Below are 26,193 nucleotides of genomic sequence, written 5' to 3' on the forward strand. Positions count from 1 at the left end.
GTGAGGCACTCCAGGCGTACGGGATGGTGAAGCCGATTTCAACAGAAAACTGAAAAGTGGCAGAAATATAAGATTTGAGAACGCTGAGCAGGGATGTTGTGTCACTCGCTGAAGGGGTCAGCGTTGGCGACATCCCACATCTGCTTACTATTTGTGGGATCCAGAGCCTTGTTTTAATACCACCGCTATGCCTTCGATGCAATCGTATTGGCCACATTCGTAGGCACTGCCGTACGCCACGCTGCGAGGATTGTCGGCGCTTTGGTCACACTGCAGAAAAGTGCGTCGTCACTTAAGCGAATAAGCTGCGGCATCGTGTGCGGCCCCCGACGACGCTCTACAAGAGCACATAATGGACGCCACGGAAGTGCTCGATGCGGCTGGCGACACCCCTTCAAGAGCTAGCACATCGCTTGCACCTCAGAGTGGCTCAAAGGAGAGTGAGGAGAAAGCAGAAGAAAGTGCAACGGTGCCACCATGTAATGTGCCAAATCCGGTGCACGTTGTGGGGCCTACCGCTCGCTCTAATCCACCAAATGGGGCCGCTCCCGTTATTCCATTTCCTGAGGTCAGCGCTGAGGAGCAGCTTGCTGGTCAAGCCACTCTACATGCAACTGAGGTCGCCTCTCCGGTTGAAAAGCCTCTTCAAAAACGCCAGGCGCATTGTGCATCTTACTCAAGTGACGATGGTGATCCAATAAGCGTGAAGCATTGCCGACGCCGGCGCACGTCGAAACAAAATTGGAAGAATCAACGTTCGCGTTCCCGTAGTCGTGGAGGCGGTCTGGAGGCGACATCGTCGTCTCTTGACAGGCAAATGCAAGTCTAATTAATTTTTGTGCGGTCACCATGGCGACCTCTGAACAGCTGGTGTTTGCAACGCTGAATTTGCGAGGCTTTAGGTCTCGCCAGATGCAGGAGCAGCTTCGCCGACTTTTCAGATGCAGGCGGACAGATTTTTTCGCTGTCCAGAAAACGAAGATTGAAAGTAAACAGGAGACAGAGAGGGCACTAGGGCCCTTTTTGACTGATTACAATGTTCTTGTAACGCGTTCTGTTGGTGTATCGGCGGGTGGCGTCTTGTTTTTGCGAAAGACTGTCCCTTATTCTGCGTTATCTTACTATACCGACTCTGAAGGGCGGCTAATAAGCTGTGATTTTTTGCTCCACAGGAAGCCATGGCGACTGGTCTCTATATATGCGTCCAATAGGGCAGCTGAGCGTGTTATGTTTGAAGGCATTGCTACCCTTCTAGATTGTGATAGGAATGTTATGCTAATGGGAGACTTTAATTGTGTGTCACTTGAATGATTGTGCTGTGCCTAGTGCCCACAGAGACAGAAGGGGTGGAGTGTTGTTGCATGTTACGGATGACGCAGGACTCATTGATACAGGGGCCTCATGTCTTGCAACTACACTATTCACGCGTATCCAGGGGAGGTCCCACGCGCGCCTAGACAGGATTTATGTTTCTTCCTCGCTGGTTTCCCGTGCTTTGTTGATTGAAACTGTACCAGTTTAATTTTCAGATTATTGTATGGTGGTTGCTCGACTCGGGAGAAGATACAGCTCAAAATGTAGATTGAAATGGGAGCTTTGGAAGCTAAAGTCTTCGCTTGTAAATGACTAAGAGTTTGTCAGTGTGCCGTTCGAATGCGCTCACAATTTCAGCTATGTTTTACAGGTACCCTATCCTTGTTTGCTGCTTGGCAGCTGTTTAAAGAGGAGGTGCGAGCGATAGCTATTGAAATTGGGTAGAGTAGATTTTTTTATAGGAGGTTTCAAGAGAGGGCACTGCATAAGAGTTTGTATAAGCTCTATGAATTGAATGTGAGGCACCAGAATTATATTTAGATAAAATTGCTAGTATAAAGTGCGACCTACAAAAACAGGACGCGCAAAGATTCAGGGGGGCCCGAGTTCGATCTCCCACGAATCATGCTTTGCACTCGAAAATCCTACACGACAAGCTCTACTTGACGAACATCATCACGCTGCTGCCAAGTTGATACCGGAAATGATGTCCAATGGCATCCTAGTAACCAAAACCTCTGATGTGATATCTGTGTTTGTGAGCTATTATTACACAACACTCTTCAGTGACGTTCCTGCTGCTCCTAATTCGGATCTACTAGCTAACTCCACAGCTCTTATAACTCCTTTATCAGATTATGAGTGTGCTGTTATCAATCGCCCTGTCACGTTGTAAAAAATACAGCAAGCAATTGACCAATTACCGCTATCCAAAACATCTGGCCCCTATGGGTTCTCAGGCGAGTTTTATAAAGCTTTTAAATCTTTCCTGAGCCTTGCCCTGCTTCAGATTTTTACTTTAAGTTTAGATATAGCGGTCCTTCCTCAGCCGTTTACTAGGAATCACACAGTCTTAATTCCAAAGAGCAAGGATTAAGAAATATTGCATTCAGTGGATAGCTACAGATCAATCACGTTGGCAAATGTAGACTACAAAATTTTCGCGAAAGTTCTATCAAGTCATCTACAACATGCGATGGCGGTTCTCATTGGTCGTCATCAAACATGAGGTTTAAGGGGCCGCTCCATACAAAGTAACATACATATTGCACGTACAATTCTCGCATCTTGCTCTGGCTCTTATGAACAGCTTGCTCTACTACAGACTGACCTTGCGAAAGCATTTGATCGTGTCTGGCATTCGTTTCTGTTTTCTTTTCTTAAGCATGGCAATATTGAATCAACCATACTTAAAGGGTTGCAACTTTGTTATGACGACTGTTCCACCCGCTTGGTTGTTAATGGTCACCTTTCAGAGCCTGTCCCAATTCGATCATCCGTGAAACAGTGCTGCCCTATTTCACCACTACTCTTTGCCCTCTACCTAGAGCCACTTTGTTTACGCGTACTGTGAAACAATAATATCCGTGGTTATGTTGCTTTCAGTAATGAAGTAAAAGAGCTCGCCTACGCCGATAATTTGGCATTCTTCTGCATTGATAAACCTAGTATCGACCATACTGTAACCACTATTGAGCAGTTTGGCATTGCCTCTGGCGCTCAAATGAATAGATCTAAAAATTAGGGTCCGTGGTTTGGTTCATGGGGATCAATGTCGACTCATTATGCTGGAATTGAATGGTCTTGTGTGCCTCCTAAACACCTAGAAGTTCTCCTTCATGCATTCAAGTCTAGTAGGCACTACTGGAGAGAGCGGGTCCCGGCCCTCCAAAGCTACGACCAGACTTTTGTTCCCCACCGTTTATCAATTTTTGGTCGAGCGCAGGCCTGCAACATGTTTCTGGCGACAAAAATTTATTATATTTTGCAAGTACTTCTTTGCGCAAGGCACTACATCCAAAGGTTTCACCTAACGTTTGCGACGTTCATATTGTCCTCCAGTTTTGAGCCGATGCGGCGCGATAGCCTATTCAGGCCTGTTTGTGCTGGCGGTCTAGGTTTAACACATATCTATGTCAAACAGTTAGTTTCTCGTTTCTTCTTTCGTAATAGCACCCATCCAATTATCAGCATCCCTGCAAACTAACTTTGTGAACCTTGTTCCCATCTTAGTGGTCTCCTCCAATTTTACACATCAACCCTTATGATTTGGTTTTATGAAGGAAGTTTATGACTCAATGTGTTTTCCGGCAGTTCGCTTCTCTTATGAGTACTTATTCTCTGTTTCAAGGAAAAATTTATACAAAGAATTGATATCTATGCTGTTCCCGCCTCCATCATATCGTTCTCTCTATTCAAATTGTATGGGGCATGATGTGTTAAGAAGAGTACGTGAAATGCCAATTTCGCCTTGTACTAAAACGTTTTTTCTTTATACTCCATGCCAAAGTTCTGCCTAGGAAAGTGTGGCTTCACAAAGTATATTTTGTTTCTTTTGTTAATTGTCGGCTATGTGACATACCTGAAACCATCGAACACTGTTTTACTGCTTGCAAAGATGCGATATTATTTTAGGACGTTCTACAAAGGACACTGAAGAAAGACTTGGTATTGAATGCTCACAGTTTGCGGTAACTAATGGCCACCCAACATGACCATGAACCATTTTACATGATTTCGATCCTTGGACTGCACAGCCTGTGGAAAACACGGATGTTGGACCGGAATGCTGAGCCTCTAATTTGCCCTAGTACTCATTTCAGCCAGATGGTACACCAGTGACACATGAAGAAGGTTGAAGGTTGAAGGTTTATTTCCGCAACAGGTGTTGCGAGGACAGCCAGGGAAAAAGCTGTATAAACAGCTTGAGAGGTCCTGGCTTCCTAAGTGACTAAGAAAGTGACTATCAACCGGACTGGCTCCCATTATTGATGTGTTGTTTTTCTTTGCCGCCGTTTTAGTACGGTTGTGTTAAAATTTGCTATAGTTATGTGCCGTTGCGCATTAATGCTGATGTTTTGTACTGATGTGTTTTTTTGCTGCTGTTTAATGCTGCGTTAAGACGTATTTTAGTTGTATGATGTTGTATATTTCAATTGAATTTGTTCGGCTACAGGTTGATTACTTTGTAAATAATGTATCTAGCTCTCTTCTCTATGCAAACGCGTGTAATAAATACCACGCTGAAAAAAATCTCGTCGCGGTGTGATATTAGTGTGCCCTTGTTGATCGTGAAGACCGAAGTTCGAACCACGACTTGAAAATGTTAAATTTTTGCTTTAACAGTTTTTTGTTTTCGAATGTAGTGTTAATTTATAGCTCTGCATGCTTTTTCTAGCCTGGCGTCTAGTTCTTTTCTGAAACGAGGGCCACGGATCATACTAGAATATCCGGAATTAGAGCTTCGCGCGGTTTTATGGTGGTTCAGCCTGTATCAATTAACCAGAAACCGGACGAATCTGTCATTTCTGGAACTGATACCGGGCAGTGAAGTTCCGATTCTGAACAGAAGTCGGGCCGATCGATGAAGCTCAACCAGAATGACCATGCCAGACACGCCAGCGCACTAAATAAGCATGAAACCAAATATATTATACAACTATTCTGTATATAAAGAGCACTCATCGTTTCGCAAATACCTCGACAATATGAAGCCGTCAAATTGTGCGCTATCTCGTACATACGCGAATCACATCGCTTTTTCGCGTGCAACAGTCGCTGCAGCTTGTAAGATCGTGCATCTTCATATCTGCGATTGAAGATCTGCCGCTTTGAACGCAAAAGTGCAAGCATGAACGTATCGTTTCGCTAGCGAGGACGAAGATACGCTGGAGAAAAAATAAACATAGCTAACAATCGAAAGATGCACGGATAGCCGCACACCGGGTGACGCTTTCTCGAATGTTTACATATTGATGCCACTCAGTCGGAAGTGTATTCATTGACGTCGCTGCTCCGCTGGTAGCACGTCATGCTAAAACACGCAGTATTACAACCCAAACACACATACGTCCCAGGGACATCCCAGGGATTTCGATTATGGGAGTTTTGGATGTCCTAGGGAAGTCCGGAAATGTCCCACAAAAACCCCCAAAACATCCCAAATGAAACAAGAAGTGACTTCCTCAGGACGTCCCAAACAATACCGAGGTGGGACATGTTCGGGGTATTTTAGGAGCTTATTGGGACATTATTTAGGAGACTTTCCTGTGGTTGTTATTCTAGGCCCTGTCTTGTCAAGGCCTCGTAAGAAGCATGCAATTATATGAATCTCAGCTCATGTTGGCGTTATGAGCAGACTCAAGTTGCCATCTTTAATTTGTATTCGGGCAATTAGGGCAGGGATGATTTGGGAAGAATTGAGGGCAGAGTTGAATTGAATTTCAACAGGAAAACCACTATGCTGGAGGTGATCATTCTCAAAATTTCTAGTTATAATTATTTTGTGTTGAACTAACGAATCAAAACATACGTAATAATATTTACCTAAAAAACATTTTACTTACTCGATAAATGCCCATCCGATGGCGGAATGCGCCATCGGAGTTGTCTACGAGATACCATTGTCTTGTGGAAAGGTGTATGTAGGCCAGACTGGACGCTGCGTGAACGATCGTGCACGGGAACATGACTTATCAATAACAACGGGGGAAGGTTCTAATTTGGCTAAGCATTACGTGTCCTGTAGGGGTTGCCAGCCTCGGCTGTATGAGATTAGGATTCTTGGCAAGAGCCGCAATTCACTCGCACGTGAAATCATGGAAGCGTACTTTATAAAGATAAGAGGGACTGACTGTATCAGTGAGTCTTCTGTAGTGCTCTACAGCAGTGAGGTATCTTTCCTCGATAATATGATCTGAAATGAGTATTCCATTGTCCACTGTTTGTAACCTGCTTCGGACGACCTGTCTTTAGTATTAGTGGCGTTTTTTTATATTTTTATATATATAGATTTTTCACCTTGTTTAATTTTTAGATTTTGACTGCTTTTGCTTCGTATACATGACACTGCCTTTGCTACGAGATATTCACTGCTATTGCTACAATTTTTTGTTAGTTACCCTTGGGTTTGGTTTTTTACCTTGGTCTTACCTTGGTGGTTTTTGTTAAAATGCTTTTGTTACCTTGTTGTTTGTTCTGGTTTTTTATGGCTTTTTGTTAGACTGCTTTTGCTTTGCTATGGACACTGCTTTTGCTACGAGGGATTGACTGCTATTGCCTCTTTGCTAATTGCCTTTGGTTATTACCTTGTTGTGAGCTCTAATTTTTACGTTGTTTAGTTTTGAATGCTTTTGCCTCAAGTCTTCACACTGCTTTGCTACGTTTGACTGTTGTTAAGATCTGTATCGTTTATTTATCGCTTCCTTGTTGTGTTTATTCACACATGCCTAGGCTTGTCATTGATGAATTTTGATACCGGGTGGGGTGAGTGCGATTGGGTCTATGAACACCTGAGTGGCCGAGGGTTTAAATATACGTTCCTCTTTCCTTCCAATAAACAGTTGGCAGTTAGCGCTCGTCCTGTACCCTGTCTTGTGTGTGTTTTTGTTCGCGCTACTATAAGATGTCTGAAGTACTGCACCAACTAGGCCGACAACACATCTTACTGAAGCATATGTTTGCATCCCAGAATTTTGATGTTTTGATGATGGTGCAATGTCGGGCTAGGAATATGGCGGGTTCGTAATAAGCAGCCCGGTAACTTTAGACATGGACAAGTTTAGGTAAGTGGAGTTTTTTCTTTTTTTTTACGGAGATTTTCCATGCAATAAAGAAAAAAAGCCCGCCGTGGAGTAGTGGTTAACGCATACGTCTCAGGAGCATGGAGACCGAAGTTCGAATCCAGACTCGTCGCCGTAAATGTTCTATTTTATCGTTTCTATTATTTTTATTTATTTTTAAATGTAGTCGTGTTATTTTATATTGTTGCGTGCTTTTTCTAGCCTAGCAACGCGTTTTGTTTTCTGAAACGAGGGCTATCAACCATAAGTACATTCCGGTATTCGAGCTCCGCGCGGTTTCATTGCGGACTTTCTTGGGCAATACAGGAATTTTCTGAAATAGCCCACAATCCTGTATCCCAGATCCTGTACAATAAACCTGGATACAATTTCCTGTATGTAAGGATTTTTCAGTAGGGGTGCCATACGGTATGCACGGTTTTCACCTTGAGGGAAATTTAGAGATCAAACTTTTGTGCTAAACCTGGTGGTCGCCATGTGACCTAGGGGCATGGTCACGTAGGCCGCCAAGCAGCCCATGACCACTGTCAAGTGACATGGTGGTACCATGGGAGTTTGGGGCATAGTCACGTGCCACTGTCAAGGTCAAGGTCACGCAGGTACCGTCGGGTATGCACAGTTTTAACCTCGAGGCACATTCAGAGGTCTCTTCTGCCGGCCGAATGTCACGTAAGGTGACGTCTGTGTGACGAGGAAGTAGAGGGCGCTAGAGGCGCGACAAATGTATAAGTAGGAGCCCCCTGGCTCCTGCCTAGGTTACAACACTGCACGAGATGGAGAACCAACACCCTGCTACAGTAGCGCATCGAAGCGCGAAGAAGGCACGCGGAATGAGGCCTGAAAAGGCGGCGTGCCGAAGAGACCAATGAAGAACGGGCTTTACGTTCGGAGAAATGTACAATGTGTTTAATCCAAGATTGGCAATGACGGTAGTCATGTACATGAAGCTTTCGTTTCCCTCCAGGGTTAACCAAAGTTAAACCACCAGGTAATTTTTTTTCATCACGCCACCACTCTCGCGACGTCGTCTCCCATGGCATCACGTTGTTGCTAGGATGCGTCATAACGTCGCCGGCTGCGGAAATTTTTCATCACGCCACCACCGCCCTCTTCCATGATATCACGTTGTTGCTAGGATGCGCCATGACGACTGCAGTCTCGATGGAAACCGCATTAGCATACCGTAACCACTAGCGCAACTCTTTTTTGATAATTTCGTCAAATGTCTTTATTATCGTTTTTATTATTTCATGTTAATTATTCACTTTTTAATCTAATCCAACCCTTTTTCGTCTTGCTGCACTTATTTTCCCACAATTTCTGCTCTAGTCTGACGTCACTACCGGTTCTGCACGTGCCCGCGCTATACTGGCATACTTCCGTGGCTATTTTCGACGTGTGATTGACATATTTACCTCTAATCAATGACTAATCAATCCACATCGACTACATTTTGCATCTAGTAACATGTTCTCACCCTCTACCTCATACAATCATTTTTTTTTCTTCGAACTCTACACTGAACGACGCAAATGCGCGGACACGTTTTGTGACCACTCTGATGACACGAATCGCAAACATAGTCAAGTAATGCTTTCGCATTAAAAAATGTTCAACTGCTACCGAACAGCAGCAACAAGCGCGATCACCGGAGTATCGTACGATGAGCGCGACGTCTTTTCATTCACGCTGAATAATAGCGGAATCGATGAGATTCTTACTTCTAATAATGCGTAATAATGGTGCCGACATGCTTCCGTTCCTCAGAAGCATCGGCGGCAGAGGAACACGTAAACATGTTCGTCTCCACGATTTTCTCACGAACTCAAGTGACGCCGGTGCCGGAGTCTCTGGTGCTTGGAGCATGTGTGAAGGAAACTCGACCACCCTTCAGTTAAACGTGGACCTCAATATTTCCGTCATCTTGCTCAGTGCCGCCAGACTTAGTAGCGCCCCGTATCGTTCAGTAGCATTGCAAATACGCTCCAAAACTGATCCAAAACGTGGCAATACATTTGCTCAGTTGTACTCGGTCCTTTTTGCCAGCAGACAGCTCTGGCGTTCCGCGAGCGACGTTGACATTTTTAAGTCAAAGTTTGATACAGTAAATGTGTGCTACCTGCATACTGCTTTGTCGTATTCGCACTTGGGCGTTGTATCCTTCCATCTCGCACCGATCCATGTAGATATTAGTATTCGAGAGGGCAATGGGGAACTCTGCCCCGCCACACGGCTGCGGTCACTACTGAATAAATATACCAATAAGCGTGTTGCTAGAAAAAGTATTTTCTCTATGTCCACCGGTAACCAAAATGGTCACGCTGGCAGAAACATTGAGTGGAACGATGGCGTGAAATGTTTGCGAATAACAACAACCAGATGTAGTGATGCGGAGTGTGCTTTTCTCGCAGCCCTGTCCAAAGAGCCCGGCCGCTGAAGGATCTCCCTCCCTGGACTGCTGTGATAGCCACCCCTATTTTGGCCACCGGACCAAGCCTGCGGCGATCCCAGTACAAACCCCGCGCGCGCCGCTTGTGCCAAAAACAGCCCGACACTTGCTCAAACATTCCCCCTCCTCTACTTTTTAGCCAAATCTATTTATGAGAGTGCCTATTGCCGCTCAGCGAGGCAAGCCCATGCTAATAGTGCACTGCCTTCCAGCCCTCGTGCCTTCTTTACAATAAAGCTTTCTCTCCTCTTTGTTGTCGAATGCGTCTTCAATACATTCGTCCTTGAAACGATCAAGACCAGTAGGTATGACTTTCATTTTGTTGAAATAGATGCCTGTCTTTGTTTTAATTGTGTGGGCGAAGAATGCTCACTTTTCTCCGCATTATTTCTGCTTTCGGTGGGTTTTTGTTGTTTCACATCTGCCATGAAAGGTTAGTTCCTTCCTTTGCCAACCAACAGCAATCATTGAGGGAATGTGTCCTCGCGCTTGGGGACAGTTTCTCATATTTGGTATGGGAATTATTTTCATGAAAAGTTCCGTGGTGTCAGAAGACCACGTCTTAGAGAAGGCGCACAAAGCACTTTTGTATTGCCAAAGCTTTAAATGGGGCCAGTATCATACAGGCATATGTTCAAGCGTACCCAAAGGCTAGTAGTTGTGTATTACATGCAACTTCGGGAAGCTTTTATGAGTTGGGGTACCGCAGACTGAGCCACTGTAACTAAGCTGAAGTTGAAGTTGAAAGTTTATTTTTGCATCAAAAAACAAGGTACAATAATATACAGCGAGAGGTCCCATGGTACAAGACCGCAGGTGGGACCTGCCATGGTAATAGATTTTGATAGGCAACGTAAAGAATAATATTATTGTAAAAAAAATTATGAAGCAACTCTGAAAATAAATAATGAAATACATAGTAAAGAGTGCATTGCCAACAAATTTAGATACAAAAACAGAATACAGAAAAAAGTACAAAACACTTATGAATTCCGCGACACAAAAGGTAAAGAAATCAGAAATTAAGAAGAAATTTTTTCAATTTAAACTTGAATAAAGAAAGTGTATTAGTTTGCTTAATTTCGAAATTCAAAGAATTTCAGAATGATATGGACGAAAATTGAAGGCCTTGTTTCCCGTAGTTAGTACTGACCTTAGGTAGTGGAAAATTATTATGTAGAGCGAACCGTGTAACGCTGTTGCTTTTGATCATGCCGGGAGGAAAAATGCTAAACGGGTACTGATGGTGAAGAATCTTAAAGAATAGAATACCGATATTATGAAGATAAAGAGCCGAGAGGGGTAGAACATTTAAATTCATGAATACAATGTGCGACGGTGACATTCGAGGGGAGGAGGTTATGATGTGTGTGGCTTGCTTTTGCAGTTTTATTAATGGCCAAAGATGAACATGATAGGCATTGCCCCAGTTTGAAATGCCGTAGTTTAAGTGGCTGTGGACGAAAGCGTAGTAAAGTGATAGTAACGTGTGGATTGGGAAGAAGGATCGGGCTTTGATTAGTGCGTGTAACCCAAATGAAATTTTCTTGAAAGTTTCCGCTATATGATAATGGAATTTTAGGTGAGCGTCAATAACAACACCTAGAAACAAAATTCGGTCTTGCGACGCGATGGCAGTGGAACTGAAGTATAGCAATGGTGAGACGGGCAATGGCTTCTGAGGAGGATGAAAAATCTGAAAGCAAGTCTTAGTAAAATTCACAGTAAGGCGGTTAATATGGCACCAATGCTCAAGAGAATGAATGTCATTTTGAAGGTTAGATATGCGCTGGTAAATGTCATGGTGCGATGTTATCATGGTAGAGTCATCTGCGTATAATATACTATTACAATGCCTAAAACAGGATGGTAAATCGTTAATGTAGAGTAAAACAATACAGGGCCTAGAATAGAACCTTGTGGAACTCCAATGTTAGTGAGAGCTTCATTAGATGCATGGTTATTATTACAGACTATGTGCTCTCGGTCACGAAGAAAGCTCTTCAAAAGCATTAGTGGAGGTCCTGATATGCCGTACAACTCAAGCTTCTGAAACAAGATGGAGTGATCGATGGAATCAAATGCTTTGCTAAAATCAATGAAAACTGCGCCTGAAAACTCTGCTTTATCGATAGCAAGCCTGATATAATCTATGAGAGAAGCTATAGCAGTATCTGTAGATAGTCCGCGTCGAAAACCGTGTTGAGTATCAGTCAATATATTGTATTTTTCAATATATCCTGACAACCTTATTTCAAATAATTTTTCTAAAATTTTGTCAAAAAAAGGAAGAATGGCAATTGGTCGATAATTAATTGGCATATCAGGATGGCGTTTTTTGAACACTGGTATTATTTGCGCTATTTTGAGCTGCCGCGGATAACAGTGACTTAAAAAAACAAGATTGAAGATGTGACTCAGAACAGGTGCGAGGAACGATCGGATAATTTTCATGTGTTTTCCATGAATGTTGTCAATGCCGGGACAGGTCATCTTTAAGTTATTAATTACGGATATAATTTATTCTGGGCAAGTGGGGGTAAGAAAGAAGGAATGGGGGAAGCGTTCAAGAGAAGGCGAGATTTAAATAAGGTGTGATAAATTTGGAAGAGAAGAGAAGACGTAGAATTTTAGACAATTTTCTGGTGATATGTAATATGTGGGCGTCCCAAGACATGTTCTCCTTAAATATAACTCCTAATATTTTGAACTCTTCTACTACCTCTAAAGGACAGGACCTTAGAGATATAGCTTTGATTAAGTGAAGTAGCTTGCTTTTAGAACGAAAGACAGCAACTCTTGTTTTTGTAGGAATAATTTTAACGCATTTTTGAGGACCCACTGATCTAGCTCATCTAACAGGCAGTTTAATCTAATATGGTAATTGATACCCAAGTCGTCCCCAGATATATATACACTTGTATCATCTGAATTTTGCAAGTGGTTCAGCAAAAACAATGTCATATTGTAGGTGTTAAAAAGAAACGGACCTCCTCGGAGGAATACAGGCTGCATTGAAGATGGGCTGTCTGCGAAATTGTATATATGATTTGATCAGGGAGACTTCCTGCTCACGAAAGCCACATTGTTCAAGCTTTGGGAGAAGTAAGTTGTGGTTTATTAGATCAAACGCTTTCGTGAAATCAATATAGTTCCAATAACTATTCTATTTGCCTCAATATTCTTCAATATGTGTTCTTTTTGGTCTAGTAAAGCAGAATAGGTGGATAAGTTTTTCTGATATCATACTGACATCTCGCAAATATATTGCCACGCGCCTTCGCAGAATAATATAAGAATAAATAAGTAAAGGAAATGCTTATAGAAAGCTTTTTAAAGTAATTCAGAAAATATTGGTATTATTCACATTGACCAGCAATTATTCACTTCTTTTCTATCACCTTTTTTGTAAAGGACAGAAGCACGTGCGCACTGCATACAACTTCGAAGTACAACATTGGAGATTCGTGGATTTCTAATGGGCGTAACATAAGGCAAAATACGGTCAACATAAACTACATCGGCTTTGTTTGCATCCAGTTAACGTCACAAGCCTTAGTAGAGTTTATTGCTTTAAAGAGCATAAATACTTCATCACCAGATTTAAAAACTGTTGAAGCATTTCCTTAGGTCGTTGTTATAAACAGGAAAAGCGCTAATAAAATGCTTATTAAATGTTTGCGCTAAATCTTGCTCAAAACGTCGTCTAAAATTAGGTTTCTGAAGACACAATTCCTTAGATAAGAAACATAATCGAGGTCCCATGACCATCTTTCGTTTCCAATGAAATATTTATATGTGGTGGGCAAATATTTAGACACAAAGAAATTAACCTTAGTTTTGCAAGATACGGCGTAGTTTCCTCGAAAACAAAAAAAATTTTACGGTATCTTCAGAGGTAGAAAATGCTGTTTTTGCCATTTCAAAATGTTGCAAGTTTGGATACCATGATTTTGCCATCTACTATTTTTACTCACTAAATATATGTAGGTTTTACATTTACAAACACAATTAGGAACCCGTTTTCTTTTTGCAGTTGAGTTATTAAAAAATCTCAAACTTTACTGCAGGAGCGATGCGCTGCAAAAATATCCATTTCTAACCTTATATACTGGAATGTGATGCATTAGGTTGGTTGCACTAAATATGTTTTCACTTCCTTACGCATGTTTTTAATTCCAGGCAATATTTGGACTCGAGACCGCTAGGTGTGCTCTCCACAACGCATCAATATTGCCCAATATTTGAAAGGGTAAATTTGCTGCAATTAAAAAAACGATCATCTTCGATTTTAATTCAAATCCCTCTCAAGAATCTTCAGTACCTCAAACATATCGCGGACTAAAACGTGTTGCGTTATATTGTTTAAAAATATAACATTAAATATTAAACCAAGTGCATGTCCTAATAATGGCCAAATTCAGCCTGCATTCTTGCAAGATCCAATAATATCGTGGCACATGAAACTATTTCTCTGCATTATATAGGTTCCATTCTTCATTTCTGGAAACATTTGAAGCTCTAGGTTTGTTTTTTCTGCATATTATATTGAAATCGGCCAAAATTAAAAAAAAAAACGGTAAAATAAGAAAAACTGATTAGAATTGAAGAAACTGCCGCAACATCGATTTTGACCAAAATCTCTGGAAACAATGTAAAGTGCTTTGTTAATATGAGTCAGTAAATATATTGAAATCTGCAAAATGTAAAACTAGAAATATAAAAATGCCGGTTTTTAGTCTATAGATTTGCTTATATGACTCTCCCTTATGGAGTAGGCATCAAAACTTATATTATTTGCTGAATTTAGTTACATTTTACCTTAAGTAAAATTTAAAGCCTTGTAAGCGCTTATAAACCCTTTTTCTGCTTGTCGGCATAGACATAATATAGCTTAAAATGGTATTAATTCGCTATTTCTGTCAATTTCATGGCAGAACGCAAGTGAAGGCTGAACTTTTTCTCTGTCCTGCATTCTTTTTTATTGCTGGGTGCAGTAGTATTCAATCTAGCTTTTAATATATTATTTAATTTCTCAGCTTGGACCATAACTAACAATACTATATTTTTGAAGATGATTTTTCAATGTGTAATTTTTTATAATTATGGTCATAAGCAAATCGCTTTCCAGCATAATAATTTTGGTGACGTTACAAAGAACACACATAGCAGCTTAGAGCTCCAGATTCTGCCTTAATATAACAATATAACCTGCGTAATGAAGACAGAATGTTTTACTGCAAACAACGTAACGCATCACGCCAGTATGTAAGGTTGAAAATTATTTTTGTAGCGCCTTGCTCCCGAAGCAAAGTTTGCGATTTTTTACTAAATCAACTGCATGAATAAAACAAGCTTTTGATACTTTTTATACAACCAAAGGTTGCGTTGATGTGGTGAGTAAAAACAATGAATGACAAAATATTAGTGCGCAGCAGATCTCCAAACTTGCAACTTTTTTAAATGACAAAAACAGCGTTTTCCAGCTTTAGTGATAGACGTTATTCTTTTTTTTTCGGGAAACCTACGCCGCACCTTGCAAACCTATGGGTCATTCCTTTGTGTCGAGGGATTAGCCCACGACATAGGAAACTTTAATGAAAACAAAAAGGTCATGGCAACACGATTACTGGTCCTGTCAGAAGACATCCATATTTGTTTTCATTTCGTCTCTTCAAACAGGCTGGTTTAGGCAATGCGGTGAATAAAAATATCATCGTATATATTAAAGATTTCCGCGCTACACGTTGTACCTAAAGACACCTATATTGTCACAACTGTCAATCGTTATTTGTAGCTGAAACAACATCACAAAAGGAATTCGATTGCAAATTGTTCGCGAGTTAAATAGACATACGAGATGACACGCGTATACTCTACAGAATACAATTTAAGAAAAAGCAGTTACAAACTATAAGCAAATAATGCTATGATACGGAGCATATCTATTACTCTGGTTAAGAGTAAAAAAGTCGACTTTTACCATATTAATATATTCGACAAACTATTGCATGTTCACATAGGAACACAATTAACGAGCTCATCTAATGTCTATGGGCATGAGATGCGTCGATGACTTCGTTTTATTCCAATTCGTGCGTCACTCAAAATAATTCAACGAGGAAAAATTTAGTGTCTACACAATTTTCAGCGAGTATACCACAAAATATACTAAGGTGCTTCTTATATAGTCACATCACCTAGCAAGTGAAGTGGGATAAAAGTGAAACACTCACCATGATCTGCATTTCGCCTTTGCGTCACCTTTGTAAGTTTTTTAGGCAGGCGTTTGCACTGATTATCCTCTTCTTTATTCCCCTTCCAACCACAGGACACAAATTTTCTGGGGGTACAGAACTGTTGGTTTTCGCACCGGTGATACCACTCAATCGATCCATTTCTGCGTAGAAAACACTCTCGATGAGCACCTAAAAAAATGAAAGCATGTATGTGTAGGCGAAATCATTCACCCGTGATAAAATAATATGATTTGAACAATAAAATCATATGATCACACTAGAAGCAACAAGAAAGCGGTGGAGAGATAGGAATTAAAGCAATGAAAGGCGGTTGCTTTCTGAAAAAAGCCAATAGTAAGAGGTCTACCGTCTATAAGAATAGGCAATAAAAATAAGGCATAATAAAAGGTGCGTGCAGCAGTTACAGTGATGCAGTACTACCTTTTTTTAGGCAGGCTTTTCCGCTGATTTTCCCCTTCTTTATTGCCCTTCCAAGCACAGGACACATATCTTCATGGGGTTGTCGGTTTTTGCTCCAGTGATACAGCTCACTCGATCCATTTCTACGCCGAAAACAACCCCAATGCGCATCTAAAAAACATGAAAGCCTGTATGTAAATCATTCACACATGATAAAAAAATATGACTTGAACAATGAAATCAAATGATTACACCCGGAGCAACAAGAAAGTGGTGGAGAGATAGAAATTGAAGCAATGAAAGACGGTTGCTTACTGAACAAAGCAATAGCAAGAGGTCCTGTGTCTATACCAATAGGCAATAAAATTAAGGCACGTTTAAAGGTGCATGAGGCAGTTACAGTGATGCAGTGTTACCTTTTTTTTTTCACTGCAGTGGTTGGTATAAATATTACAGCAATTGCTAGGCATCTCAGGTAACCCCATTGAAAACCTCATCCAATGTACCGAGCAGCAGTGGCGTGTTATTTGCAGCTGTTAACGGTAAGACAGGCTATCCTATGAGTGCATGCGCATTTCCTTCTTTTTGTACATTGAATGAAAGCGACTGAACAGTGGGTGTTTTAAGAGGTGCAGCGTCCCTAGGAATAGGGAACAAAATTAAGTTTTGCTTGAAGTATCAGAGGTACAAAACGGAGCAAATAGGCCTGCAATAATAGCATGATGGCCCACCTTTTCATCAACAGCTGTAAACAACCTGTCACAACCAGTCGGTTCTTTAGATTGGGTTGTCAATGCCAGAGCTTAAAGCTAAGAGCAATATGAATAATATTTATTGCGGTCACGGCCGTAAAGAATTAGCACAACACTCCATTACTATAACTATTCAACCATCCATTTATACATATTGTTCATTAAAGAACCATGCACATCTTATTAAGTTGCTCTTTTCAACTCCCAAGTGATTTCCTATAGAATTAGAATACGTGGATCACTGCTTCGGTTTCAAAATTTTTGTACGATGGCTATGACGTGCACTTCATGCATACAGTACGTGAGGCACAAAGAGCTATAATTGCCGAACAGCCGGACCTGACGTCCTGTCCCATTTAAAGTGCGCGCCGTGATCGAGCGCTTCGATAGCTATATATCTCGGACGATATGGTCGCCTCATACCGGCCGTCAATTTTTTGTACAATGTGTCCCGCGTGCACTTTGTTTACTTTGTAGTGACAGGGGCGCAGTGCACACACGGCTTATGCGGCTTTTTGCTCGTTTTGATATTTTGCTCCGCCTTCGAAGCTCGTCTGCGAAACCGCTCTCCTATTGTCGCCGCTTCCTGACAACGCCCTCACCTGAAGGTGCGTGCTCAGAAGGGAGGCGTCGATTAAGAAAATTTTGAAAAGGGGCTCACTTGCGCTGTTCACGGCTTTCAATTCCTCAATATGATATTAACCATTATAAAAGTGGGGGTTCATTATTACTAAATTAAAGCCTAATCATCAAGTGGGATCACGCACATAACGTCTGCCCCACTGTAACATTCGCTTGCACAGACCGCACGGACTGTTTTCAAAACATCGTCTGTATATCTGAAAACAATAAACTGCCCTTAACTCTTAACAAAATCCAAAAACTGAGCGAACGTGGCTTCCTGCGCGCAGAAGAGACGCTGTCCAAAATATATTACAAAGGCGGGCGCGTAGTATCCGGTTACTAATTGATTGCGGCGCGCTGCACAGTAAAAGAGCTTTGCGCAAATGGCTGCCTGCAGTGTTCTGTCGCGCGTCGGTGGCACACACACACCTGTTACGCACGGCTTCTCTATTTTCGGCGCAAATGCTGTTCATAACGCAGCCAGCAAATAAGTCCACGCACTTGCTTGCATGTAACCCGGACGAAAATTGGCTTAGTTCTTCAAGTCATGCTTCGCGCAGTTGTTTCGAGGAGAATACGGAAAGAGAACATTTGGGACTGGTAGGAGATTATATAGAACCAATTATGAAGCAATGGCATGCTGCAAAGATATATACTCACGGTCTAAGATGACGGCGCTGACTGAGTCCGACAATGCCGATGGTTTCCCGCCGTTCCTGTAATCCGCACTCCGGCGGCATATCACAGCTCTGCTATTCACTGATATGCAGCAGGCACAAACCGGAGTAACATATATATGCGCAAGAAAAAAATATTCACAGCACAATGAAGAAGAAAATAATGAGGGAAGCAATTAAAGAAAGGTATAAGAAGCAGTCACAAGTCTTGTAGCGTCTTCATCAAGCTCTGAAATGAACGCTTCGGGAGCAGGCCGCACAGCCGCGCAGCAGGGGATGCGTAGACGAGGTGGAACAATGAACTGCTTAACCAGTGCGCGTCGATTCCGGCCGCGGTGTTGTGTTCGCAAGGGCTGCGACTGGGAACGAAGTACCAACGACCTTCTCGACGTTCCATTCCTCCTTTAGCCCAGCCCTCTCCTGTCTGCATCGGCCAGCCGTGCCCAGAGATCGGACCGCGCCGATGAGCGGCCGCCAGCGCGCGAAGCTCGAGTCTAGGTCTAATAAATAGTTTTTTTTTTTTGTGTGCGTGTGTTTGCAAAAGCATTGTTTCTGCAAGCCAACCGCGAACCATAACATTTTCTAAAAAATAGAAAGCCTCCGCATCTACCATCCACAACCTTCCGTAAACCCATACAGTTGGAGCATCGACAAATGCGCGCTTCATCTTTCCCCTCCCGTTCCCCACCTATGATCGAACAAACGATGGTCGTTCGACCTTTTATATTTACTTCAAAATATTATATATTGTTGTGTGATGACTGATTAATAATATCGAAGAGGCGGAGTTCCGAGCTTCTCTGCTGTTCTGGCCAAATTTGGTTATAGATTACACAAATTTTGTTCAAGGTAGCTAGCTGAAAATTATCTGACTAAATATATACATGTTTTTATTTGTATTCAGTTAATTTTCGCTTTTCGGGTATGAGTAGATCTTTTTATAAAAATTCTCAAGATCGGCCCAAGAAACGAAATTTTCGTAATTTGCCGGCCTTTGTTTCAGAAAAGGTTCATTATAGAGCAGCAATAATTCCATACTATGTTCTCAGCATAGTGATCCGCAAACAGGTAAAGCTAAAATTTGTATGACATTTGAATACAGAGATACGCATGCGAGTCACGGCAGCAGCGTCGTCGTCTTTGTCGAAGCAATCGCCCTTCTTCTTCGGTCGCTACAATATGCATTTAATTGCTGTCAAGAAGAAACACAACGTAAATACACGCGTAACGGAATCTATAAAAGTAATATGACAATAGTTCAAAACCCGAAACGCGATAAGGAGGAAAAATACAAACTCGACCAAATAAGCGAATAAGCATCAATATTTATATATTACAGGCAGTAATAGCGAGATTATATATCTAGCCAAAAAGAAGAAAAAATTAAAAAAAAACGCACTCGGAGAGTCAACATAAAGCAACTACGGCGAAAGGTTCGCCGATTGTCGACATCGTGCGAGCTCGAAAGCGGCAGGCCCAGTACGATGAAACGCGCTCCTCGGCGCCTGTAATTTGGCCTCAAAGCGCCCGCAGAATAAACATCCACCCTCTTCCTCCGCCTGTTTCCCACCGACTGTGCTGGCGCGTCTCACATGCACTGTTAGCTTGCGCAGGCTCTGCGCAGACTACCGGGGAACGGCAGGGAGGCGAGAGAGGCTGATAGAGACGAGGACCTCCTTCGGTTTCACGTTCCAGATTTAGTACGCAGCATTGAACCAACACGTACAGCTCGAGCAAACGACTACGATTGCTTTTTATTTTGTTTGGACAAGATGGCAAGTACATTTAGGAGAGTACCTTGAACAGAAATAACCGCTTCACCGTCAGAATAAGCGGACGTCCAGACTTGTCAAAGCGTGTGGTCTGTTCACTTTTTCTCGCAGGTGGGCATACCTCGCTAACACACGTCTCAAAGGAAGGTCGTTGTCATCGGCCTGTGACCAGAAAAGTCTCGTAAATTGCCTCTGCCCAACTTTTTTTTTAATGACTATGCTCAGTTGGTCCGTCGCTTCCTGAGTGAGGCCTATTGAGCCTTAGGAAGAACGGCGAGAAATTCAGCCTATGCATGCGGGCTATCGCTTTCGGGACCCATCATAAGTAGAACATTTGCCCACAATCCACAAGGATTCCGCGAAATGCCTACAAAATTGATATCCGAATCCGAAGCGTAGAAGCCGTAATGGCTCAGTGGTTACGCTCGAGTTTTGAATACAAGTGCGAAAGTAATTGTATTCAGCCAAGGAGACAGGCAATGAGTTCGACGCGCTTCTTTTTTTTTATTCTTCCCCAAACGAGCGCGCCACTTCTTCCTCATCATCCTCTGTGATTTTTTATCTCGACGTTGCAAACTAGCTGTGACAGACACAGCAATGAATGATTCGGCGTCAGTTTTGTATGCGTAGAGTTCCTGATGCGCTGTGGCATAGGGCAGCCCACAGACGTTTTTAGCAATCACCTTCACCATTACAATGAAAATTTCTGAGGACAATAAAAAAAACGTTTTTGCTATCTTTTTAAACTTTGTTCACGTATTCTTCTCGTCAATGTTCAATGTCAATAAAAACTTATTGCACAATATTGATGCACTAGTAGTTACGACCAGTCCAATAAGACCCTTAAACAGGAATTTGCAATTGCTGTAGGTGTGACTTCTTGGCCACTAAGCGAATAAAATGCAAGCAGGATTGGATTTCAGGTTCAAACATATGCCCAACAGTAGGGAAAAGAAGTCGACGGAAATGAGGACGGTAATGTTGAAATGTTGAGATGACCGGAGCGGCCATGAGCGCGGGGGTGTGCTCAATCCAGACATTCGTTTTAAGAGGCGGAGCAGTGAGAGCTCGTTTTTGCGTCTTCAGACCGACAGACTTCGATGCATATATTATGGTGAGGCCACCCAAAACTAATAAAAAATAATAGGCCTCATAAAGGGCTTAGTAACTCCCTTGTAGCAGTTCAACGCATCGGCACTGGAGGTTCACTATTCTATCGGCCTGTTTTTCGCACCGCAACCGGACGCCAATAACACGGGGTGGATGGATGGATAGATGGATGGATGGATGGATGGATGGATGGATGGATGGATGGATGGATGGATGGATGGATGGATGGATGGATGGATGGATGGATGGATGGATGGACGGACGGACGGACGGACGGACGGACTGATGGATGGATGGATGGATGGATGGATGGATGGATGGATGGATGGATGGAAGGAAGGAAGGAAGGAAGGAAGGAAGAAAGGAAGGAAGGAAGGAAGGAAGGAAGGAATATAGGAGCGTCCCCTTTGAAACGGGGTGGTAGCAGTAGTTATCATGCTCATTTTTCTCCCTATATCTTAATTATTGATTTAGAATGGTTAACTAAACCACCATTCTATTTATTAAATTTTGTTCCTACATTACTAACATTATGTCACTTCTCTGCTTTTAAGCCACCAATCTTCCAGTCGTTTTTTGCTAGTTTCCACCGCCGGTTTATTCACCCCGCCACTGTTATCTCTAAAGCCCAGAGCTTCAGGAACAGTGATTGCGCCTGCACCAACTTCCGGATAGATACCATTACATTGGAGTATAATATGGTCAATTGTTTCACTGGAGTTTCCACATACAGCACATGCGTCATCTCCATTGTTAAATTTCTTTTTGTAGCTGCGTGTTCTAAGGCACCCTGATCTAGCTTCAAAAAGTAGGGCACTGCCTCTTGAGTTATCAAAGAAATCTTCCTTCCTGATCTGCATTTTCCACATTCGGCATAATTCCACACTCTGTTTCTTTTCCATCGAATTTATCCAATTTTTACCTTCTGTGTTTTTCACCTGTTGCTTAATGCTCTTTATTTCTCCGTCCTTGTTACTAGCATACTTACTAGTTAGTTTCCTATTTCTTTTCCTCCATTGTGAGTCAACGCTTTTTAGGTACAGGTATTTAAATACTTTAGCTGCCCATCTGTTACTGTCCAATTTCCTCAGGCGTTCCTCATATAATATTTTACTCTGAGCTTCCCTACCTTGAATGATGCCCAGCCCATACCGCCGCATTTGTGGTTTTGCCGTGGGCACCTAGTGCTAATCGTCCAACGGCTCTCTGATTTATTTATAATGTCGACTGCACCTCTGATTTTAGGCACAAAATCGCATTTCCGAAAGTAAGTCCGGGCACCATAATTCCTTTCCAAATACCCCTCAAAACCTCATACCTGTTGTATCCCCACAATGCCTTATGCTTCATTATCCCGACATTCCTTCCCCCTTTGGCCTTAAGTGATTGCTCATGCTTTCCAATGTATGCCAATCCTTCGTTTACCCGTACCCCCAGATATTTATATTCTGCTACTGAGTATTTCATGGCCTTGTATTTTAAGACCTGTATGTATTTGAAGTAAATGAGATGCGACCCCTGTCGGGGAGCCCTGCTGCATGAGAAACTGCTGCACCAGAGGCGATCGGTGGAAAGCATGAATGTGGTGCTGCAGTGGCAAAGCAAGGTATCGAATGCTAAAAAAAAGAAAAAAAAAACTATTGGTAACCGGATGCTCGTGCCTCTCTCAGATGACGGCATCCAGATGGCCTGAAGTGGGCCTTTTGCAGCGCGTTAGATCTGCTGTTCACACTTCATGCAGGCACGTTAGCCAGGACTGCATGAAACTGTACAGGAATGAAAATAATGTGCGCTGTCGAGTCATTCGAAAAACCAATGCAGCCCAGAAACACTGTGTTTTACTGAGTCAGGTTTCCATGCCCTTCACAATTTTTCCATTCTACTAAAATGATTTGGAATACGTTGCTTGTTCATTGAACGTTATCGTCGTTTTCTGTAATCCGCGTTAAGGTGAAGGTGATCGCGAAAAACGTCTGTGTTGCCTGATGGCACAGCGCATCAGGAACTCGACGCGTACAAAACTTATTCTGAATCATTCATTGCAGTGTCTGTCACCGTCAATTTGCGAAGTCGAGACAAACAATGACCGAAGAAATACTGTTACAGCTGGAGAATGATGAGGACAAAGTGGCGCGCTCGTTTGTGGAAGATTAAGAAAACGAAGTTCGTTGAAGTGGGGGCCATCGTTTTTCTGGGTCCATGGCTATTTCTCATTGTATATATCTTAAATCCTCTTTTGTAAATATATTTCTCCCTGTTAAATAATATGCCACAATTTCAAAATCGTGGGCGATTCACAAATGCCGTAGAATCTTCAGGTCTGCGTGGTGCGCTACGCCTTGCACCAAGGCTTTATTGCAGTGGCCTTAATTACTAGCACAACAAAATTGTGTAAGGTGTTTTAATGATTTCGAAAGGTGGGGTAGTGGAGAATACGTGGAAAAAGTTTAAACATTGTTGAAACTTTATTTTTACTTTCCTAAAAAATGTTCAATGTTCGCTGTTTTCTTTAAATTAGCGCGACCGTATCTGAGTATTGAAACGTTATATAAATATAAGCTTTAGCTGTTTATTACATAACTATGCTGAGAACACAGTGTGGAATTATTGCTGCTCTGCCATAAACCGTTTTTTAAATAACTAGGTCTGCCGAGTAGGAAATTTTCGTTTCTTGGGCCAATTTTGTGAAATTTTATAAAAACATCTACACTATCTTGAAAAGCGAAAAATAACTGAATACAAATAAAAACATGCATATATTCAGTCCGATAATTTTCAATTAACTGTAACATATTTTGCGTAATTCATAACCAAAGTTGTCCAAAAGAGCAGAGAAGATAAGCGCGAAACTCCGCCTCTTCATTATTAATTTCGTGTGGCCGGAAAAACTTTTTGGCAGCAAAACCAATTGCAGATCTTTTCTTTCCAGTCATCTCACAATATTATTTAAAGTTTTGAAATTAATATAAAAGGTCGATCGATAACCTTTTTTTATCTTACGTGGAAACATTCTACTATTTTTTTATTCCTTTGCCACCGCCTAGCGCGGTTGGAAGGATCGGACTCTAACCAATAGGCGGAACAAACTAATTTATTGTTTTTGCCGATACATATGTTGTTCGCCATATATATGTACCGGGGCTTGTCATGCTCGCAGTCTGCGCGAAAAACTGCCATTTTTTTCTTTTTTTTTTACCGCCGTGTGAACGCCCAAAACTAAAATGGCAAACTCGAGAGTCTTCCGGCTTTTCATTTTTCAGGGATTGCGTCTAGAAAGTACACACATCGTATTCGGTCCTTTCCCCAGGTAAACATACGATGCTGCGCGTAGTTCCTTATGGATAATGCAAAAGCACTATGACAAGAACGGCTGAGAAAACGGTAATTTATTCGATCAACTTGCGGCAACATTTTCTTTCTCGGCAATGAAAAAGCTGCCTTCTAATCACTAATTTAATGTCACATGGTCGTGCTATGACCACGCGGTTTCGTTTTCTATGCGCGTTCTCACTGACAACTGGATTTGTACAAGAGGTTAAGTAGATCCAGGGAGGTAATCGGCGTCCACTACAGGCATATTGGGTCGTGAGTGCTAGCCGGCTTCCTGGCCTACATGGCACGCGGCCGACCGTGGGCAGCCAGATGCCCGAGCAACCGTTGCCAGACAGGCCGGCGTTCAGTCGGGGTTACAAGCTCGGGCCATGGATGCTGGCCGACTTCTGCCCTACCTAGTACATGGCCGACCATGGGCCGCCCAATGGCCGGGTTACTGTGGCCGAATTGGTCGGCATTCAGTCGGGTGCCCAAGCTTGGGCCTTAAAAGATGGCCGACTTCCGCCCTACCTGGTACATGGCCAACCATGGGCCGTCATTCGACCGAGCACCGAATGCCGGCTGGTCGGCTGCCGATCAGCTGCCAATGACAGACCATAGGTCGGCAGTCGGCCAATGCTGTCTGGGATATATACGCTGTGAGAAAGCTACTATCAAGGGCTTATTTTTAAAATTACATATTTCGAACGGTTGTGCCATCTAAGAAAATTTTAAAGCTAGGCACACCTTCGGTGTCGCCAGCCCTCACTTTGTTACAGCTGCACTTGCGAGGCTGAATTAATACGTTGAGTACTTTATTTTAGCCACGAATACTGCGCTGTTACGTGTCAATTTTAAAGAAAGGCCGCAGTGACGCGATTCTCGTAGTATTTGTAAGTGAAATCTGTAAAGCTTACAAATATACCTATATATATATGATATCATGCAGATTTTATTCAAGCTACTTACACCTGCTGTGCCTGATAGCTTGAGCCAAGGGTTAGAAATAAACCATTAGAAACAGGCGATGGAAACCGGTGGCGCATTGCCGGCAGCCACTTAGGACAGCGCAGTAAATGTTTATTTTGTACGTAGGGAAGTGAGGTTATTCGCTCCAAGTATTAATATTCACTGTAGACAATAAATAGGACTTACCGAGTCAGTGAGCACGTTCGGAAACTTCTATTTCAATATTTGCGGTTAGAAACCTCATGTGTACCTTTTTTCTATCTGCAGAGAAATTCCGGGTTATGTAGATACCGAAACCGTTACCCGCCCATTCGCGCACCTCAATTGTGCTGCTCTCAACATGGTTTTGAGTGGACGAAACAACCTGTCGCTTTGATGCCTGGCCCCATGCATGAGTAAAGGTGATATGCTGGCTATGGTTGCTTCGCGTCGGTCCTTTGACGCACATGAAGGCGCGAGTTAGTGCGCCGAACTTTGCAATGCGGATAATGATTACAAAGCGGTAAGGATATAAATGAGTGGAACAGTTTTTTTCAGCTGTAAAGTACAAATACGGTCTTGTTGAACAGTTGTGCTGGCGCGGACAAAGAAACTATAGGCAACTTATAGGTCTAACGCTACACAGCGCTGTCGAGCCAAGCCAAGGCCACAATTGTATTGTCCGGCAATTTGATTTTTGTATTTTTGGGGTTTTCTATTGTATCTGGGGAACAAAATGCGGACGTGAGGGTTCTTTATCGCAAATAATAAAACG

The 26,193-nt window shown here is 42.4% G+C and overlaps 1 protein-coding gene and 1 pseudogene across 1 annotated transcript in view; both read left to right on the plus strand.

Annotated features, from left to right (window-relative positions):
• LOC146206921 (uncharacterized) overlaps positions 1-9,800 on the plus strand; it is a 168,662-nt gene extending 158,862 nt beyond the window's left edge. Inside the window, exon 2 of the mRNA XM_084587074.1 lies at positions 9,527-9,800. Coding sequence (XP_084443200.1) covers positions 9,527-9,552 — 26 coding nt within the window. The 3' untranslated portion in view covers positions 9,553-9,800. The remainder of the gene's footprint in view (positions 1-9,526) is intronic.
• LOC146206924 (uncharacterized) lies at positions 353-4,334 on the plus strand (annotated as a pseudogene).
• Positions 9,801-26,193: the final 16,393 nt, after the last annotated feature.

Source organism: Amblyomma maculatum, chromosome 1, assembly GCF_055883805.1.
Source record: "Amblyomma maculatum isolate TAMU_Amacu chromosome 1, ASM5588380v1, whole genome shotgun sequence".
Classification (NCBI taxonomy): domain Eukaryota; kingdom Metazoa; phylum Arthropoda; class Arachnida; order Ixodida; family Ixodidae; genus Amblyomma; species Amblyomma maculatum.